This window comes from Grammomys surdaster, unplaced genomic scaffold (assembly GCF_004785775.1).
Source record: "Grammomys surdaster isolate TR1022 unplaced genomic scaffold, NIH_TR_1.0 172, whole genome shotgun sequence".
In the NCBI taxonomy this organism is placed as follows: Eukaryota; Metazoa; Chordata; class Mammalia; order Rodentia; family Muridae; genus Grammomys; species Grammomys surdaster.
In genome coordinates this window covers 734,436-756,141 of record NW_021604620.1, presented here as the reverse complement: position 1 = coordinate 756,141, position 21,706 = coordinate 734,436, and the positions used below count along the sequence as shown (strand labels likewise).

Below are 21,706 nucleotides of genomic sequence, written 5' to 3'. Positions count from 1 at the left end.
ACTAGATCCATAGTGACGCCGTCATTACTAAAAGGAAGGATTTAAAACGAGCAAATGTGATTATAAACATACATGTGGATAAACATGACATTAGCACGTATGTCCTAACACAGTCCAGAGAAGAACATACTAAAGGCTTAGACCAGCGCTGTCCGAGAGAGCTCGCACGAGGAAGCTTACAAGTGTTCCACAGATGAACTCTCAGATACACAAGCACTAGCTGAGTGATTCTGAGTACTTGAAGGATTGCTAATGTGATCAAGGAATAGATTTTAAGTTTTATTTAAATGTCTTTCATGGCGGCAGTGATGGTGGGTTTAAGAGGTGGTTATTGTTTTGAGAAAAAAAAATTTAACCCAAACTGGCCTCAAAGTCACTATGTAGCCAAGAATAGCCTTGAAGTCCCATTTATCTGCCCCACCCCCACAAGAACTGCAGTTAACAGGCCTACACCACCATGCCCAGCTTCTTTTTAATTGTTTAATTAATTTAATTGTGAATAGCCACATTGCATGGCTAGCTACATGATTAATGCATGTTGTTGGAAGACTATGTACCAACAGCTTACAGTGGCTATAGCTAGTAAAGGTATGAGATTACATGCCTGGTAACAGACTTTTACTCATGCATATGTGTGTGGAACTTTACAATGAGACTGTGCTAATAAAGTTTTATAGCCCAAAATGGTAGCACAATTTAATCCCATCACTTGGAAGGCAGAGGCCAGCAGATATCTGTGAGTTTGCAGCCAGCCAGGGTTACATAGTGAGAGCTTGTCTAAATTATAACTAATAATAATAATTAACAGAATTTAATTTTTTGTCAGGGCTATGAATCAAATCTATAGCCTAGTGTATTCTAGGCAAGAACCCTACCACTGTTCCCTTGTGTCATTTTCAAGCTTTTTTAAATGTGGGGGTTGCGCCTGGAGAGATGGTTCAGTGGTTAAGAACACCAGCTGTTCTTCCAGAGGACCTGGGCTCAATTTCAGGAACCCATATGGCAATTCACAACCATCTGCAACTCCAGTTCCAAGGGGATCTTACACCCTCTTCTGGCTTCTCTGGACACCAGGCATACATGTGCTGCACACACACACACACACACACACACAAAATACATTTAAAACACTTTTAAAGATGAACTGTGAGCTCCAACACTAGGTAGATAGCCTGTGCCTCCCCTAGCCTGCCCTGCCAGTGCAGGTGTCCCCAACACCCTGCTCTCTGCTAGAATCTTTGTGATGGATGGGGGAACACTCCCCTCTCTTCAGGGATAAGATTCACCACAGGCAGAACTGAAAATAGTCTCCATCCCCTTCTCTGCTGGGATGGCACCTACTTCTGGTACCAAACTAGAAAGAAATCCGTGGAAATGAAAATTCTGCTGTAGAGTTTGGAAGAGGAAGTGTTTTTTCATTTGCTGATGATTTACCAATGGGGAGATTTTAATGGGTAATGAAATGTTTTTAAAGACTCTAATTTTATAATTGTTTCATGAAAGTGATTCTAAAGCAAGTAATCATGTGTATTAATTGTCTGGGGGATTATATTCTCTAGGATTCCGAGCAGTCAGATTTACTTTGCACAGCAGCGATCTGCTAAGCACAGTATTGTATATTCTCAACTCCTGCAGTTTGCCTGTTGAACACGTCCAAAGCTTGAACACTAGTGTGCATCCCCAGCCTCTCAAGGAAGCTACGGGGGTGCCCGACAGACCCATCAAATGGCATAGGTCCTATTACTCCTTTACTGGGTTCAAGGACCCTGACGAAGACCTCGAACATGCCTCAAGAGTGGAAACAACCCTAACGTAAGTAAAAGGTTTTGTTTAAATAGCCTCACGTAGTTTCTGCTTAAATGTAGTTCTGGTTTTGCAGGAAAAGAAATTTTAGTAATATATTTGAGGAAATATTTCATGTTTCTTAAAGTTGAAACACTTTCATTTTTTGATATTATTTAATACCAGATACACACATAAGATTTATGTTTTTAAAATCAGCTTTTTACATGTTGGACATCTGCAGTCTCTGTGGAGAGTTCAGAGGTAATTAAGTTTAATAATCTATACTTACAGAAAAACACACAGGTGTAGTAGCACATGGCTGTTATCCAGCCTTTGGAAAGTAGTTAGGAAGTAGTTCTGAAGATGGGCAGGTCAAGGCAGGCCAGTCTGAGATACATAGTGAACCCTTGTCTCAAAAATAAACAGATAGACAGACAAATACCTTAATAAAATATTATCTTGAATAGATCATTGAAAAAGAATATTTTTAAATTATAAAAATTAGATTTGAGTAGGGTGTGTAGTGCTTTCTTTTACTCTCAGCATTTGGGAAACGGAGGCAGGAGGATCTCTGTTACTTTGAGGGCAGCTTGGTTTGAGGCCATGGTTGAATTCCCAGGGCAGCCAGGGCTACAGAGTAAGACCCTGCCTCAAAAACCAGGTATGAAATATTTGGTATACTTTGTTTAGTAAACTGCTGTTAATGTTATGATAACTTTATGGTTTTGTACTTATTTTATGATTAAGACAGATGTTCATAGCATAATGTTAAGTATAGAAAGCTGTTTGTAAAACACTATACCCAATATGAGCCCATTTTTATAAAATATATTTTGTCAAGTAAAAGGGCAGATGATTTATCAAAATACTAGCATTATATATTTCAATATATTAGTTTGGTAATTTTGCATAAGGCTTGTTTGTTTGTTTGTTTTATTTTGTTTTCTGAGACAGGCTAATAGCCTGTGTAGCCCTGGCTGGCCTGGAATTCCCTATGTAGTAGACCAGCTTGGCTTTGAACTCACAGAGGTCTGCCTATCTCTATCTTCTGGGATTCAAGCCGAAGCCAAGCCTACTGCTTTTTTTTTTCTTTTCCATTTTTTAAGAGTAGACTCCTTAAAGCCAGTTCCATTCTATTTCAGCAATTGTATCCCAAGAAGCCAGTGACTGACCATAACTTAGAACCTCATCCTTTGCTGTCCCGTGCCACTGACCCTCCCCTGGGTTATCTGCTCTGACACAGGACCCCTGGTCATCTGGCCACATTCCCCCAAGGTGCAGAGGAAGTTAGCAGAAAGGGAGACGGTGTGGCTGTGGCACGAGTGTGTGGGGGCAGGAGGCTAGCTGTGACACCCGTGCATATTCATGACTAGCGGACGCATCGCCTCTTACATGGATTCCATTGCCCACATCTCCTTCTGCAGACACGGCAGAGGGAGATGGAGACATAGGAGATGACTTAGTGACGGGCAGCAGTCAGGTGGGGTGGAAGTTGTCACATGCAGGTGCTAGCGTAGCAATCCAGAGGGGAAGGTGGCCATAGGCCTCTGTCGAGTCTGCTGCAGCCTGCCAAAAGTCTGCGTGCCCCTTAAGAGGGTATTGTTTGCTCACCTTGACCTCTGTCAAGGTGGACATGGTGCTGGGAATATTTGACCTAAAGGATATAATAAAAATGAGAATACTTAAGACAAAAAATATGAAGATGTTGGACCTTGCTCAAGCTAAGGGGTTAAGGGTAAAGTGTTAAAGAGTTGCAGACAAGCGTTGCGTCTGTGGCTCTGTGGAGTGTTCCGTAGAGGACAGCTCTGGTCTCCACTGAGTGAGTATCCACTATTTAATGATTGTCCCAAGCACCCAGAACTAAGTTCTGGCTATCTGGCAAAATAATGAAAACAGACTGAAATCAGAAAAAGACAGTTCAGCACTATTCTTCAGGGTTTCATATACAGGCTGACTTTTCATAATTCTTCATTTAAATATTCTGTAACTTCCCTGTCTTTAATATATAGACTTTATTTTATTATATTGTCCTAGATAATGAGTTCTCAAAATTAGGGATGTGTCTGTGAGCACTGAGTGCTCACCTGCACGTGTTCACAGAACCTACCCAGTGCCTTAAATGACCTGAATTCAAACTATGAAATAAATATGAAGGCAGAGGTGTAGCTCAGTGCAGGGCACAAGGGAGACAAAGGAAGCGCTGGTCATCAGCAAACCCAGGGTTCTGTACAGGTGGCAGGCAGGTCAGCGTGACAGATGGGGACTTAGCATTGCAGGTGCAGTCACTCACCTTAGAGCCCTCCTGTTAGCTCATTAGCATGTACTAAAAACTCTCCTTCAGAGTTTGCTTTATCTTGTGAGCCACACTGCTGTGAGTTCCCAGTCTCCTCAAGAGCTTGCCTTGTTCTCCCTTCAGACTCCTGTGGCTTGCTCTAGACCCTTAAAAAGAAGAACAGCTTTTTAAAGTACAGGAAATAAAGTCGGGGAAAATTGATCGCTGTTAATCAGTTCAGTTGTCCGTAACTACTTGTCATGACATGATGGTGAACTTGTCATTAGTTAAATAGAATCTTTCTTAGCTTCATAGATAAAATGAATAATGACTTAGCGTTGTGATAGATGCTTAACATTACACAAAGTCCTTTAGGTGATTTGAACGTTCATCTCTCAGGGACTTACATGAACCCATTAGAATGCCTTATGAAGTTGGAGTTTAGCTTTAAGCAAGTGTAATTTTCTGGCAGAAGGTGCAGGACAAACTTGAGAGAGAGCAGTACTGTAAGAGAAAGAGTCCTGAAAGAGGACCGAAGTGTAGACTGAGCCTCAGAGCCGACACTGGATCTGTGATCCATGTACCTCTCTTTTGTTTTGGTTTTGACACAAGGTCTCACTAGTTATCTGTGACTAGGCTAAAACTCACTGTATAGTCCGGGCCAGCCTTGAACTTCCAGAGATCTGGCTGCCTTGCCCTGCAGAGTACTGAAATTGAAAATGTGTGCCAATCCCAAAGTTCACTATGTAAACCAGGCTGGCCTTGAACTCACAGAGATCTGCCTGCTTCTGCATCCCATGTGCTGGAATTAAAGGTGTGTGTGCACCACTACGTTCAACTTTGGAGCTCAGAATTCTTAAAGAGGAGTATGGGCAGGGTTAACTGATACCTAAGTAGTGAATCAAAAACTAACGAGCACATTTCCCCACCAGTAAGGACCCGACTCCGGCCTGACTCCGGCCTGCCGTGCAGAGCCCTCTTGCTCTTCCCCTCTTCCCTCCTATCACATCTCAGGCCCGCCCCTCTGCAGAGCTGTCTGCTCTGTGCATTCCGGTTCTTCTGTAGGAGAGTCGACATGGCCAGCGCATTCTCCCTTCTTACCCACACTCCTCAGGTTCAGGTCCACATTACCTGTTACAGAGCCTTCCAGCTGAAGCTAACTTATGAGTCCTCTCTTTGTTTTTGTGACACTGTTCTCCTTTTAGTAAGTCGTCTTTTATATGAAGACTTATCACCCCTATATTCCCAGCACTCCACCAGAGTGGATATCTGGGATAAATATTTTATGAATGTATAATGATTTCATTGTTTTGCAGGTTTTAAACTGGATACATCTTAATGCTTTAGCTCACATATAAATGATTGATGGAAGCACCTTCTGCCAGGGCTGTGTCAGGCACATTTAGGCTCTCTATCCTACATTTCTTCAAGTATCCCCTGTGAGGAGTTGTGTGAGCGCTCTGTTTACTCTTTGAACTGTTCTTTCTGCTCCTGGAGCTTTCTCTTGCCCAGGAATCCCTGGGGCCCACCCACATTGAAATGTGTCCCATGGCTCAGTCACCTTCTCAGTCTGTGAACACATGGACACACGAACACACACACACACACACACACACACACTGCATACACTACCTTTTCAGCCCCCATCCCCAGGACTCCACCCAAGTATCTTCTTTCTCCTTTGAACAGCCAAAGACTGCAGGCCATAACAAGTGTGCCTGTGTCTGGCTGTTCTTAGCACGGCAAGTGACATCACCGAAGAAGGGCTTTGGATGCCTTCGATCCATCTCCTGACAGCTACTCCTCTCTAACCCTTAAAACAGTCTTTAACATTTATTTTTCCTTATAAGGTTATTGAAGAAAATATTGTAAGAAATAAGAATAAGAGCTCTTTTCTCCTGAACCTATTTTATTATGAGTTTGATGAAGATGACTCAAGACTTTAGCTGGGGACTGGGCTGGGGGAAAGGAAGTGGACCCCGGGGTGGTAGAAAGGCACGCCTGAGTGTGTGCTGGGAACTCTGTAACTAAAGAACGAGAATGCTAAGGTTGTCCCAGTAGAAGGCTGGGCAAAGAGGAAGGAGTTGTCTTTGAGAGCATAGCGTACTGCAACTCAGTTTTAAAATTAAAGGCAGAATGAGGTTCTGCCAGGTTAGAATCCACAAGCTCCTTCCCTGGGACTCATTCCCTCTCTCTTACAGCTGTGCACACCCCCATGCTTGCTTACGTGCTGCATGGCTCTCAGTTGTGCCCTCAGCTGTCGAGTGCTGTGCAGAGTAAAGAGCTAATACAGCCAGCAAGGCCTGCTTACAACAGCAAACAGATTTAAAAGCTTAAGAAAATCTTCACATTCTTCCTAACTATTTTTTCTCTAGAACCTAGTGATAGATTTGGTCTGATTAAAATTTAATTTTTTGCAATACTTAAAGAAGTTGCTATAACAGCAACATGACTCAACAGGGGTAGGCAGCCTCTTGAAGTAGGCTTGTTAGAAGTAAAGGTCTGAGCCAGGCAGTGGTGGTGCACGCCTTTAATCAGCACTTGGGAGGAAGAGGCAGGCAAATCTCTGAGTTTAGGGATAGCCTGGTCTACAGAAAAAATTCCAGGACACGGCTCTGTTGCGTAGAGAAACCCTGTGTCACAAAAAAAAAAAAAAGAAAGAAAGAAAGAAAGAAAGAAAGAAAAGAAAAGAAAGAAAAGAAAAAAGGAAAAGAAAAGGAAAGGAAGAAAGAAAAGAAAAGATCTGACCGACAACTCAGCTTAACAGAGGACTAATTTAAGGTGTGTGTTTGCACTGGTGGGTGGTTGGTTTTATTTTTGTTTGCAGTCCTGGGGATGGTGCTAAGGCCTCATATGTTCTGGGCATGTGCTCTGACATGACTGAGCCCCATCCACAGCCACATGTGAGTGGTACTGGTGGAAAGGTAAAGTGGTTCTTCTGTTTTGGGTCTAGGTCCTGGTTAGGTAGCAATGGGAAAGGTGCTGTTAAAAAGCTGAAGAACAGTCTGCCACTTAGGAAGGAGCTGGACCGTCTGAAGAATGAACTGTCTGAGCTTCTGCAACTTTCAGATATCAGGTAATAAAGAAAATGCCCTAGTTGTCTTAGGTACTGTCCTACTCCTATGAAGAGACACCATGACCAAGGCAGTTTACAAAAGAAAGTATCTAATTGGGAGCCTATTGACAGTTTCAGAGGGTGAGTCCAGGACCATCATGTCAGAGACAGATAGGTATGGCGTTAGAATAATAGCTGAGAGCCCAGATGTTGAGACAACAACCACGAGGTGGAGCGATCCTGGGCTTTTTAAACTCTGAAGCCCATCCCCAATGGCACACTTCTTCCCACAAGGCCATGCTTCCTAATCCTTCTCAAATAGTTCCACCAACTAGTGAACAGCCATTTAAACATATGAGCCTATGGCAGCCGGTCTCATTCAGACCTCCACACTTGTGCACACATTCAGATATGCAAGAATGAGTGTTGCTCAGTTAATAAAGTGCTTACTTAGTACACAGTGGGCCCTGGGTTTCATCCCATAGAAACTGGGCATGGTGGTACACACGTGTGATCACATGACTCAGGAGGGGGACAGAATAATCAGAAGATGCGCATCTTTGGCCCAATGACAAGTTCTAGCCTGAGACTGATGAGACCTTGTCTCAAAAATACTATTTTAATTAAAAACAAAAGTAATAAAAGTATAGGAATTACCTAGTGTTAATACTTTCCAGTAGTTAAGTATTTGGCTCTTTAATTTCTCTGATAATCTAATTTTTTTTTTTTTTTTTTGGTTTTTCGAGACAGGGTCTCTCTGTGTAGTCCTGGCTGCCCTGGAACTCACTCTGTAGACCAGGCTGGCCTCGAACTCAGAAATCCACCTGCCTCTGCCTCCCAAGTGCTGGGATTAAAGGCGTGCGCCACCACTGCCCGGCAATCTAATATTTTTCAATTGTCATTTTGTGAATATAATCAAATATCTGTAAGAACACTGTGTTGAATTTTTGTTTAAAACACAGAAGTAAGATTTAAGTTCTGATATTTTGGGCATAATAGTTGAATTTTTATTACATTTATTTGTGTGTGTGTGTGTGTGTGTGTCTGTGTCTGTGTGTCTGTGTGTCTGTGTGTGTCTGTGTAATGCAGAGGACTGAACCTGAACCGAGGTATGTATTCAAAGTCTGTGCTCCAGCATCATGCTCTGCCCCAAACCCCATGCTCTTATTTTAAAGCAGAAACAACATATTTAAGTCTTTGCAGTACATTGACATGGCAACAATGCTTTTACTCCTGTGTCTTAGTCAACTGTTCTGTTGCTGTTAAGAGACACCATGACCAAGGCAACTCTTACAAAAGAAAGCATTTCACAGAGGGCTTGCTTATAGTTTCAGAGAGTTAGTTCATTATTATCATGGCAGGAAGCATGGCAGCATGCTGGCAGACACTAGAACAGTAGCTGAGAGTTCTGCATCATGATTGATAGGCAGAGAGAGACACTGAGCCTGGCTCAGTGCTCCACTTCTTCCAACAAGGCCACACCTAATCCTTTTAAATAGAGCCAGTCTCTGGTTATGGAGCATTCAAATCTGTGAGACTGTGGGGCCATTCTACTCAAATCACAACACCTAATAATTTTTTTTTTGTTGTTGCTTCATTTAAAAATCCACTATCTCTTTGGGCTGGCAAGATGCCTCAGTGGTTGAAGGCACCTGTCATCAAGCCTGATGACCTGAATTCCACTCCCCAGATCCCACATAAAGGGGGAAGGAAAGACTTGATTCCACAGAGTTGTCCTCTGGCCTCCATAAATGTAGACATGTGCACACATACACACATTGTGCACCTGTATACAGACATCATGCACTCACACACAATAATAAATCTTAAAAGTTTACAAGCCATCTAATACCAAGTGTAGTAGCAGACATCTGTAATACACAGGATCCCCACCTCAGGGCTAAGTAGCTCGGGCTACATAGTGAGATCATGGAAGTTTAAGGGGAATACGAGTGGAGCTGGAGAGATGGCTCATGGGTAAAAAGTGTTTACTATGCAAACTTGACAACTTGAGTTCAGTCAGTCCTTAGATACCACCTTGGAAGGAGAGAGCCAACTCCTGACAGTGTCCTCTGACCTTATGGCCATGCAGTGGCATAAGACCCACCACCACCACCACCACGCACAGCTATCAGAATATAGGATTGATTTTTTTTTTTAATTTAAGAGAGATAGTGGCTATCTTGGAACCGTAAGATCAGTTAAAGCATGATGTGTGTCTGCTTCAGGAAACAGCCATTGGCCTTCTTAAGAAGCAGGCAGTTGGAGTGAGAGCCTGTTCTTCCTCCAAGGCACTGCTATTAATGTAGTTGTGTCTGTCTTAGGTGGCAGAGGGGCTGGGGAGTCGCCCATCGCTGCAGCCAGCTACACAGTCTCAGCCGCCTAGCACAGCAGAATCTGGAGCCGCTTCAGAATGTGAAAGGTAACTGTTGTCCACCCTCTTTCACAACAGCATATGCTATAGAACGCCCTATAACATGCAGTGACTGACTGACTTTATCAGAGTTAAATTCTGATTTACAGGGGTAGCACACACCTTTAATCCCAGCATTCAGGAGGCAGAGAAAGGCAGGCAGATCTCTGAGTTCATAAACAGCCAGGGCTACAGAGAAAAACTCTGCCTTGATAAAAAATTTTTTAAGGTTTAAATTTGTTCCTTTTCAAGCTGGGCAGTGGTGGCACACACCTTTAATCCTGGCACTTGGGAGGCAGAGGCAAGTGGATTTCTGAGTTCAAAGCCAGCCTGGTCTACAGAGTGAGTTCCAGGACAGCCAGGGCTATACAGAGAAACCCTGTCTTGGAAAAAAAAAAAAAAAAAAGGTTGCTCCTTTCAATAAGCAGAAATATAATACAAGCCTCTTAGATCTACTGGATTTAGTCCTGGGTGTACACACTAAGTTTAAGTAATTATTGCACAGTGTTATAAGGACGAATCCTCTAGGCTATAACCAAGGGTTTGTGTTTCATCATCAGGATGCACCGTTGTATTCACAGACCGCTCTGGTATGAGTGCACTGGGCCACGTGATGCTGGGAACCATGGATGTCCACCACCACTGGACAAGGGTAAGGGAGAGCCAAAAGCAAGCAGGCCTTTCTGACTTGCCTCTATGTACTTTGATTCCAAGCAATGCTATTATGTCAGCAGACGAGCATTTGATAGCATAGCCCCAGTGTCCAGTCCAGTAATATCGCATAACTAGTGCTTGAAAGTGAAGACAGTTTTCTTGTACATTTGTTTACTTAGTGTATATGTCTGCACGTATGCACCCAGAAGTCGGAGGGCAGGCTGAAGTAGTTGTTCTCTTTGCCTGCCCTGAGCTCCCAGGATTGGTTCAGATCCTCACACTTGAGCATGTGCTTTTGCTCACAGATGACCTCACAAGCCCATGTGTTAGTTTTAAAATCTTACAAATAAAGCTGATGTGAACATTTTTTACATTGTTAAATTTAATTTTAGATTTATTTTATATGTAAGTGCATATATGTATGTCTGTGTATCATAAATGTGCCTCGTGCATGAGGAAGTCAGAATAAGTGTGGGATCGCTCCTCTAAAGCTGGAGTTAGAGACAGTTGTCAACCACTGTGTGAGTGCTGGGAATGGAGCCCAGCTCCTCTGGGAGAACCACTGTGTGAGTGCTGGGAATGGAGCCCGGCTCCTCTGCGGGAACAAGTGCCGTCTCTCCAGTCTCTGATGTGAACATTTTTGTTTAGTTTAGTTCGTTTTTCTTTTCTTTTCTTTTTCTTTTTCTTTTTTTTTGGTTGTTGTTGCTTTGTTTTGTTTAGAAAGAGTCTCATTATGTAGCCCTAGCTGGACTAGAACTATGTAAATTAAACTCAATTAACACTTGCGGCAATCCTCCTGCCTTAGCCACCAATGTCCTGGAGTGAGCCATTATGCCTGCTTTATACAAACATGGGAAATACAGTTTTCATCTAGTGAGTAAATTCTTAGAGTAGAGTTGTTGGACCCTATCATTTGATCATATCAAAGATGGTCATATTTTCAGTTTTGATGAAAATTTTTAATTATGACACCCTAGTAGGTATATGATGATGTCTCACCTGAAGTTTAATTTCCATTAAGTGATAAATGTTAGTGATAGTGTTTTTATAGAGTCTTTTGTTTGTTTTGTAAGACAGGGCTTCTCTGTGTAGTCCTGGTTGTCTTGGAACTCACTCTGTAGACCAAGCTGACCTTGAATATACAGAGATATGCCTGCCTCTGCCTCTGCCTCTGCCTCCCTACCTCCCCCTTGCCTCCCTGCCCTCTGCCTCCCTGCTCCCCCCACCCCCTGCTTCCCTGCCCCTGAGAGAAAAAGGCATGTGCCACCACTGGCAAATATCTTTGTTTTTATTTTCCATCTTCATGTCTGTCATCTTTGGTGATCTGTTCAAATAAAATACTTGATAAAGGGACTAGAGAGATGGCTCAGTGGTTAAGAACACTGGGTGCTCTTCCAGAAGACCTAAGTTTGTTTCTCAGCACCCACATTTCAGTTCACAACCATCTGTCACTCCAGTCTCAGGGGACCCAAGGGTACTAGGCACTAATGTATTATAGAGATACACATGTAAACAAAATAAACATAAAATATAAAATAAAATACATCTTTAACCATGCTTAGTGACACATGCCTTGAGTTCCAGCACTCTGGAGGCAGAGGCAGTCAGATCTCTGAGTTCAAGGCCAGCCTGGTCTAAAAGCAAGTTCTAGGACAACCAGGGCTGCACAGAAAAACCCTGTCTTGAAAAACCAAATGATAATAGTAACTGTTGTTCTTAGTATTTCAAACCACATATTAAGTAGATATTTTGTATCTAAAATGTATACAAACTCTTAACACTCAGAGTTAAAAAAAAATAGAAAATGTGCCAAAGACATGTCACCAAAGAGAGTGTACAGATGAGAAACACGTGCAGAGCGGGGATGTGGTACAGAGCGAGCTAGACTGCTCGCAGCATGTTGTGAGGGGCTGGGTTCCAACCCTGTTCCAGGATATTCAGTCACACTGTGAACCCTGAGATTGTGTTGTTTACTGAAGAAAAGCTGTTTCTAGTTGTGATGTAGCTCACCCTTAGCACACCCCATTAGTCATCCCTCTGGCTGGAATACAGACTTGCCCTTAGTACACACCTTTAGTCCCAAACAGTGAAGGAAAAGTTAGTTTGTAGAAGGAAGCTCCCGTGTTTGAAAGTGATGATATCTGATTGAGTGGCAGACAGAGTGATGAATTAGAGAAAGATTTGACAGAACAGGATCTGCCCAGCTCTCATGAGGACAGAGAGGAAAGGGAAGCTGCTTGGGGGGCTGTACAGAGAGGAGGAGAGAAGGAAGGGAGAGGAGGAGGAGGGGGAAGGGAGGAGAGGAGAGGAGACGGGAGGAGAGAAGAGGGGAAGGGAGTTTTACAGAGACAGGTTGAAGAGAGGACAAGCTAGACACAAGTAAAGACAGAAAGAACCAGAGAATAAGAAACAGCCATAAGATTAGACCAGATTATTAAGAGTTAGTTTGAGGCCAAGCACAGCAGTTCAAGAGAAGCCACATTGAATCAGTCTGCTCGTAGAGGAGTCTGAGCCAGAACAGCTGAGTTGAACCAGCCAGCCAGAGTTCAGAAAGAGCTAGAAAGGGTGGGCTTATTCTCAGAAGCTAAAGACATTCTAGGCTTAGATTAGGTTAGGCAAGAAGTTTCCAGGACCCGGCCTAGGTTAGAGACTGAGGCAGTAAGCCTCCGAGACAGCAATTACTACAGGCAAATAAAGTTACTGTTCCACAACCATGCTGATCAGAGAGAGCTGCTGAGTGGAAATGGCAGCACACAGCAATGGTGAGGATGGGGACTGGCTGTCCTGCACTGCCATCATGAGTCCAGTGGACAGACACTCTGCAAGGAACACAGCATCTTAAAGAACTAAAAGAACTTAAAGAACGTGCTTGGCATGTGACCCAAAAGTTCACTGCTGGGCTTTTATGCTGGAAAATGAAAAACTGTCATGTAGAAATTGATGCATAATACCAATGATATTATAATAATATGTTATATAATATAATACATTAATAATAGTAACATAGTATATAATAGTATTCATATAAAATGTTATGTTATATAATGACATAATTAATATAATATATTATTATAATTGATTCATAGTATCCAAGAGCAGAGGAAGTCCGTGTACTTGAGTATAAGTGGTCCTCAGAAGTGAGGAGGAAGCCCTGTTAGGTGCAGAGGCCTAGGTGGGAAAGTCGGTGTCTGGAGGGTATGCTCTATACACAAGAAGGAAGAGCAGTGCTATGGCTGCCTAGACATGGGAATCAGCAGCAAAGCCATCTGGCCACTGACCGACCGTGTAACACAGGCTGTGGGTGGAACTATGCTCAGTGCTGAGTGGTGACCTCACATGGATCTCCCCATGTTAAAGACAATACAAACAAAGCACTCAAGAGTTGACAGTGCTTATAGCGTCAGGAGTGTGTCTTAACCCACATGCAGAGACACGCATGGCTTTCTATTACAGAAACGCAGTACACATTGTATGAATCCACAGTTCTCAAAGACCCTGGATGGACTTAACTACATATGCATACGTTACCCAAGATGAGGAGGATCAGAGCAGGAAGTGGGATTATCCCTTACAAAACATAGCCGGTAGATGTTGGATTGTTATATAACTCTGTAATACCTCGTACCTTCTAGTCCTCTAGTACAGGTTCCAGCTTCCAGTAGACAACCTACCTCCTTAAGGTCCTCTGACCCGAGTTCCTCCCTCCCTGCCGCCTTTCCTCTTTCTACTCACCAACAAACATGCCGTCCGTCCGTGCACCAGCCACACTTGGCTTCGTGTTGGTCTCATGACCTCCCTTCCACCCCAAATCATCTTACATGGATGTCTCTAAATCCTGTTCTACTTTGGTCAAGTCGGAAGGCTTGGCAGCCATTGTGTGAGCCGGGCTTTGGCTTCGACCTGGCAGCCTCGGGCAACCATTCTGTGAACCTGGCTTTGGCTTCAACCTGGCAGCCTGGGGCAGCCATTATGTGGGCCGGGCTTTGGCTTTGATTGGCAGCCTGGGGCAGCACTTGAGTTCACAGTCTTGCCTTGTTTTCTTGCCTCTAGAGTGTGGGCTCCTACAAATACAAACAAGCTCGTGCACCTACATGTGCAGTTAGTTGCTGCACCCTCACAGTAGGTGCTTATTGTGCTTGTCAGTTGAATTTGACATTAGGTTAAATCTTAAGGAATACTTAGGAGATGGAATATACACGTGTACATCTAAGGCTGCGCCTGTCAGTGCTTGTACTTGGGGTTTCTCTTTCTCTGAAGCTTCTTCTCAGTTCCTGTCTAATACCCCCTCAGACTGATAGTTTGTTTTGAATATTAGTATTTCCAGGATTGTGTTGTCTTTTTTTACTGTTTTTTTCCTTGAACATTCTCTCCACAAAAATAATTTTTAAAACTTTCTAATTTAGTCAGGCAGTGGTAGCACACTCCTTTAATCTCGGCACTCTGGAGGCAGAGGCAGGCAGAGGCAGGAGGACTCCAAATTTGAGGCCAGCCTGGTCTACCAAACGAGCTCCAAGACTGACAAGGCTACACAGTGAAATCCTATCTCAAAAAAAGAAAAACATTAAAATAATTTTTAAAAATAATCTCATTTATTGGACTTGTACAGTTATAGTAATATAAAGCTAAGTATGTCTCTCTTTTTTTTTCAATACTATAGCTTTTTGAAAGCTTGCCAAGTTATTTTGCCCTTCAGAGGAGAATGTCAGCCTTAGAAGACCAAATAAGCAGTCTTCTTGGGGGAGTCCAGGTGGTTTACATGGAGGAGTTCCAGCCAGCGCTCACCCTGGACGAGTACTACTCCCTCCTTGACACCTTCTACAACCAGCTGCAGAGAAGCAGGATGCCTGCCCACCCTCAGAGCCTCAGTGGCTTGCAGATGATCCTTAGCAGGTAAGCTCTGGACCGGGGTGGGGGATGGGGAGCGTGTGTGCATGCGTCAGTCAGTACATTGAGGTGTTTTTTATTTCCTTGTGTTGTTCATAAGTGAGTGGTTCAGAGTAGACACTCCTTTTGTAGAGGATTCGAGTTCAGTTCCCCGGTGTCAGGTGCCTATATCAGGAGCTCACAGCCACCTAGAATGCCCGGGGATCCAGTGGCCATGACCCCCTCAGGCACTGCACTCACATATAGAGACTAAAAGACCACACACATATATATTATAAGGAGAATAGATAATAATATATTAGTTAATATACTAATATGTATAATAATATATTAGTAAATATACTTTTATATAACATAAATTATATATTATATATGTATGTGTTATATTATGTATAATTTTATATACTTATATAATATACTATATTATATCTTATATATAATTATTTACATATATATTATTTATATAATTATATAAAATATGTCTTATATAATTATATATCTGCTATATAAATATGATTATATATAATTTTATATAATTTATACAATTATATATGCTATATATTCTATAATTATATGTAAATATATAATATTTTTAAAATATAACCACTATATGTAATATAATGGTTAAAATATATAATGTGTTACATATCATTTATGCATTAATATATAATAAATTTTATTATGTATGGCTTTATATGAAATTATGTGTAATATGTATAATTTTATATGGATTTTTTTAATGGAACCCGGGCATGTAGTGCACAACTTTAATCCCAGTACTCAAGAGACAGAAGAAGGAGGATCACTGTAAATTAAAGGCCAGCCTGAACTAAACAATGTAACCCTATCTCAATAACACAACAACAGAATGTCACCTACTTGTGAAAAGAATTGTGTTCACAGCCCTGTTCTGCATATATCAGAAACCAAACTAATAACCTGAAGAGTGGATCTCTAGAACATTCTTTGAAGATATATTCACTGATAGTAAAGTCAGTCCTATAGAAACATGAGATGTTAAGTGAATAGCTGTCGTGCGTGCGCTCGTGTGCTCTTTACCTGCACTTTGCTGTGTGCTACTTAAATGCAATCCCAAGTCCTCCCTGACACAGACTCATGTGTCAGTCCTTACAGTAAGCATGGCCTCTTCATCCCTTCCTTCCTTCCTTCCTTCCTTCCTTCCTTCCTTCCTTCCTTCCTTCCTTCCCTTCTTCCCTCCCTCCCTTCCTTCTTTCCTTTTTTTCTTTTTTGTTTTGTTTTTCTGAGACAGGATTTCTCTGTGTAGCTAGTTCTGGAACCTAGAACTAGCTTCGTAGACCAGGTTGACCTCAAACTCAGAGATCCATCTGCCTCAGCCTCTCACGTGCTGGGGTTAAAGGTATGCACCAACACATCTAGCTTAAGGTGGATTTTCAGTCACTTGCAATTAAAAAAAAGAAGCAGCATTGTCTTTGGGGGTGGTGATATTTCCCTTAATACATGCTCCATTTCAGTGACAGGTATGCACCAAGCTTGCATGAACTCGGGCACTTTAATGTCCCAGCCCTCTCGGACCCTGCAGGCCTGCAGTCATTCATGAGAACCAAAGCCCAGCAGGCAAGAGAGAACATGACAAGGAGGGAGAAGTAAGTATCGACCGCCTCTAGGAGGCTCAAGACCCACTTTATTCATGAGGCCTGACTTCACGCAGATAATAGACAGCATGGCCTGCATGTTAGCTGTTTTGTTCACGTGTAGGTGTGTTGGTATCAGTGGGGACAAAGAGGGCAATTGGACCACCCCCCCCCCAAAGCTGCAGTTACAGGCAATTGTGAGCCACCATGTGGGTGCTGGGATTTGAACTTGCATCTGGAAGAGCCACTAGGGCTAAAAAGGACTGACCCATCTCTCTAGCCCTGTTATATTTAAATTTAAAGTGTAGATGGCTGTAGTTCATAAGTAGTCCTGTTTCCACGTTGTTTGTACTTTGAACCACTTGACAGCCAGTGGTTTCTTTCTTACAGGTTTGATGCTGTAGTATTGCATCCAGTGTAGAAGAGAAACGGTAGGAGTGGGTCCATATGACAGGATGGGCAGATGGATGGACAGCAGGTCCAGACCGATGAGCAAGGAGGGCTGAGCAGCTTAGGGCAAGCACAGCCCGACCTCAGTATCCCAGTAAGGATAGATAGATAGATAGATAATCAGTTTCTTCATTCAGTCACTAGCTGTGGCTAAGGGAGATGTATAAAAGTTTTAAACTATGTATTATTGGTTTGGAGAGATGACTCAGTGGTTAAGAGCACTGACTGCTCTTCCAGAGGACTCACGTTTGATTTCTAGTACCCAAATGGTGGCTCACAACCATCTGCAACTCCAGTTCCAGGATTCCACCACTTCTGGTGTCTGAGGGCACCTAGCACACAGGTGGTGCACAGACATACATGTAGATAAAACACCCAAAACATTAAAAATAATAAATCTTTGAAAATTAGGAAAAAGTTGCATATTGTTTTTACCTCTCTGATGCTAAAAGGATTGACTGAATACTTGAAGAGTGAAAATCAGCCAGCTAGTCCTGGGCTCAAGGTGACTCTTGACACGGCTTGTCACTTGACTGTCGTGTATGGTCAGTGTGCCATCACCCCAGCATTTAAAAATATGTTTATATTCTGTCTTCTAGTTAGTAATAACTTATGGTAGCTTTTTTATTTAATAGGTTAAAAGTTATTGAAAATGAATTGATACAGGCTTCAACAAAGAAATTTTCTCTGGAGAAGTTGTATAAAGAACCCAGCATTTCTAGTAGACAGATGGTAGACTGCTGTAAGAGACTTCTGGAACAGTCACTGCCTTATCTACACGGGATGCACCTCTGTGTCTCACATTTCTACTCGGTCATGCAAGATGGAGACCTGTGCATCCCGTGGAACTGGAAGAAAGGAGAAGCCATGAAGTAACACAGATATCTGTTTTATTTTCTGAAGAAATGAAAAACTGTTGAATTTATTTAAATTCAGTTTGATATAACATTAGTATTTACATGTTAGAACTAAGTGTCTAACTGCTGCTATCAAAGTGGGGTGGGCTTTCTTTTTAGTGATTTTATGCTAAGAAACTTGTTTTTAAAAGGTTTTATCCCCCTAGACTTATGATGCTGATGGCTAGGCAAAAGATACTAGAAGGAAAAAAAACTATTTTAAAGATATGCAGTAGAAGGTTCTTTAGGAGTCATATATATTTTTTTATATAGTGAATGTGAGTGTATGTAAATTGGCCTCACTCAGTATAGCTCTTTAGGGCTGGAACTCAGTTTTTACATGCAACAACGTTTAATTTGCACCTACATAGTTACACCTCACAGACATACACACTCTGTAGCCAGTAATAGACAGTGATTCCACACAGATGACTGACGAATAGCAAAAATTAAATAACCAAAATTTTGCCTAAGAGAAAGAATTTTTTTTAAAAAACCCTATTGAATATATACTATTAACAGTGTCTTATACGAGTTTACTAAAACATCAGTGACAGAATTTAAATACATGATTTCTTCTACCAGTTAAAATATCGGTAGAGCACATTTTCAGTAGGTACAGGCATCCCCAAGATGAATAAGATGTCATATTATAACCTAGCCTGAAACTCCTTAAAAAGCTTTCGTCATTTCTTCAGCCCTGGCCAGGCAGAGCCTTGTGCTATGGCTCGTTCTCAGAAGCATGGCCTCCTGTGGTCTCAGGTGTCTCCTGCACAATGAGAGGCCTGCTCTCTGTTCAGAGCAGACCCACAGTGCATTAAAACAAAGATGCTAAAATCAGTTTTTCATGGTTTGGGTTTTTACGAAACATCAGTAATTTAAACAGTTCAAATTTATGTTCAAAATAAGAAGTGATTTATAAAAGGATTGTGTGTGCCATTTGTGGCTTTTGACCCATGCTGATGTGACGAGTGTTGTGGTAAATATTCTCTATAAGAAACAGTCCTTAAGTAGATTTGGTGGCACACATCTTTAATCCCAGCTCTTGGGAAGCAGAGGCAGGTGGATCTCTGTGAGTTTAAGGCCAGCCTGGTCTATAAAGTGAGTTCCAGGACAGCCAGGGATGTTAAACACAGAGAAACTCTGTCTGGGGGGGTGGGGAGAGGTGGTGTCAAACATGAAATTTATTAGAAAATTGCTTGGATTGTGCCATGTCTAAATATCAACTAACATGGAATCTTCTATAATGTGTGTTGCATTGGATTGTCTCAGAACTGACTGTTATATAATAAACTATGCGTTGGCCACCGCACAGCTGCTCTGTGTTCCAGCCGTTGAGTCTCGTGACTTCAGTGGTAGGAAGTTATTGGACGTGATCCTTCGAACTTCACTGCAGATGTATGTCCTCTCTCCACCACAGACGGGCAGGTGAAGCCTCTGATACAAAATGGTCTCCAGAGGAATCTGAGCTCTGCTCATATCTGAGCTGCCCCCCATCCCGTCCAAAGAGAGCTGGGGCAACACAACGTCCTTAACTCCAGAGCTGTGTCTGTTCTCAGCAGGGCTGCCAGAGCCTGCCTGCCCTTCCTTTCTTTAGTCTCTACGTAAACTTCCTATTTCCTCTGGAGGAGTGTTTTCAGTCCGTGTTGACACCTTGTAAAACACAGCTGCATCCAATCAAGAACCAATGTAACCATTATCTCCCCAAAGCCTTTAATGTCTCTACAGACCAATAAACACATCTAAACATGCCTCTCTGTCTTTGTTAGCTAACCTAAAGCTCTTCCTAGCTGGCTACAATTGCACCTGCCTATCCACCTCCTCATGAGTCAGGAGAAAAAGAATGGGAAAGATTTGACCCTCCACAGAAGTTTTCCTCATTTTATGCTGAAGCCATCCTGGGAGTGGGAACGGGTGCTATGGCGTCAGCAGGTTGCTGGGCATGCTGCCAATAATTTGGCTGGGATCCTTTTGCTCTACTAGGAGAGGCTCTTCCAGAGCTGGTCATCAGCAACCTCTGTAACCCTCCGTTCTAGCAGCAGGTAACAAGAACCAAGCCAAATTCCAGCCTTCACAACACTTCCTTGTCTAGAGTCTTCATCACACACAAGAGGTACAGGAAGGTATGTTCAAGAATGGCTCAGTGGTTAAGAACATTAGCTGTTCTTCTAGAGAACCAGGGTTCGATTCCCAGCACCTACATGGTTGCTTATATCAAGAGGATATGACACTATTCTTGCCTTTGTGAGCACCAGGCACAGCTATGGTACATAGATAGATGGGGGTGGGGGGGAAGAGGGGATAGACATGCAGTCAAAACATGCATGCACGTTAAAACAGTAAAGCTGGGAATCCCAGCCCTGGGAGGCAGAGGCAGGTGACCTGCTCTACATAGTGAGAATGGTGAGAGAGACTGAGGTGCCACCTTTCAAGGAACTCAGACATGAGGACTTGTCCTAGGCTCGAGCTGGAAGACAGTAGGGACACTATAAGCACAGGCCTGAAGCCTGAAAAACAACTTTCTGCCGGTTTCCACTCCAAACGCCTGGCTGTGCCCAGCGTCCAGCAAGTGGGTCGCACTCACTCTGGCCTGTTCTCATGGACCCAAGGCCTGCTTCTGTCCCACAGATGATTTGACTCCAACACCAAAACTGCCGTATTTACCCTCAGAGTGTCAAGACAGCTTACGAGGTAAAGGAAGCCGTAGAAGGCAATCTGAAAAGTCTCAAGGAAAGTTTGTATTGAGTCTGAAAGCGTTTTTTGCAGATTCCTGTAAACTTGTGTTTCTGGGGGTGGGGCTGATGCAGATGTAGATGGACGACCACCCTCTTGGCACTCCCTAGCTCAAAAGGAAAACCGGTTGTTTCCTGTCAGCATATTCCTAAGCTTGCAGGACAGGGCCCAGGGCGCAGAAGGGCTGGCTGGAAGCATCGTGGCCAGAGGAGGGGACGCTGCCAGGTAGTGTTGCCTCGGCAGAGCGCTCCCTGGTGGGGACAGGACACGGGGCACAGCCAGGTCGGGTAGAATCAAGCTTCCCATCCCGAGCCCTCTGCCCGGAGCCTCGGGGTTCCCTGGGGAACCGGGTCTGTGAACAGCCGCCGCGCAGGGCACGCTCCCTCGCGGAGACCCGGACCTTGCCCGACTCTTCTCTCCGGAGGCTGCAGGCGTGGTCTCCTCCCCTAGAGGGAAGGTGATTTCTCCAGTGATCTCGTTTACCCAGACAAAAGAATCTAGAGATTTCTTCTCCTGTTCAAGCTGACTCCTAGACATATCTAAAACGGAGAAAACGGGATCAGGTGGCGCAGGTAAAAAGCTGCTCTTAACTTTTGCTTAGTCTTTTCCGATTTTTTTTTTCCCAGACAGGGTCTCTGAATATCCCTGGCTGTCCTGGAGCTCCCTGTGTAGACCAGACTGGCCTCCAACTCTCAGATCTGCCTGCCTCTTCCTCCCAAGTGCTGGAATTAAAGTTGTGTGCCACCATGCCCAGATTCATTTTCCTGATGAATGATATAGAGGGGTTCTGGGATGCCAACACTCCTCCATGACCTCTACTTCGGGGTTCCTGCCTTGAGTTTCTACACTTGACTTCCCTTAGTGATGGAGTGTGACCCGAAAGTTGTAAGCTGAAATAAATCCTTTCCTCCCCAAGTTGCTTTTGGTTATTGTGTTTTATCACAGCAATAG

General features: G+C 43.1%; 2 protein-coding genes across 6 annotated transcripts in view; one reads left to right on the top strand and one right to left on the bottom strand.

Annotated features, from left to right (window-relative positions):
• The window catches only part of Tcaim (T cell activation inhibitor, mitochondrial), a 35,704-nt gene that overhangs the window by 13,269 nt on the left and 729 nt on the right, over positions 1-21,706 (top strand). For 3 of the 5 annotated variants that reach the window (XM_028767396.1, XM_028767394.1, XM_028767395.1), the window contains 7 exons: positions 1,560-1,812; positions 7,011-7,133; positions 9,437-9,534; positions 10,086-10,177; positions 14,837-15,069; positions 16,557-16,688; positions 17,762-19,773. In XM_028767396.1, coding sequence (XP_028623229.1) covers positions 1,560-1,812; positions 7,011-7,133; positions 9,437-9,534; positions 10,086-10,177; positions 14,837-15,069; positions 16,557-16,688; positions 17,762-18,002 — 1,172 coding nt within the window. In that variant the 3' untranslated portion in view covers positions 18,003-19,773. Of the gene's footprint in view, positions 1-1,559; positions 1,813-7,010; positions 7,134-9,436; positions 9,535-10,085; positions 10,178-14,836; positions 15,070-16,556; positions 16,689-17,066; positions 17,128-17,761; positions 19,774-21,706 lie in introns of those variants that run through there. The other 2 variants (XM_028767397.1, XM_028767398.1) reach the window with 2 other exon arrangements.
• On the bottom strand, positions 20,867-21,292 carry CUNH3orf86 (chromosome unknown C3orf86 homolog). The gene has a single exon (XM_028767399.1). The coding sequence runs from the start codon at positions 21,290-21,292 to the stop codon at positions 20,867-20,869; it is 426 nt and encodes a 141-aa protein (XP_028623232.1).

Bases quoted from the DNA above. Each gene is read 5' to 3' on its own strand.
- CUNH3orf86 (XM_028767399.1), bottom strand. From the start codon at position 21,292: ATGTCTAGGAGTCAGCTTGAACAGGAGAAGAAATCTCTAGATTCTTTT.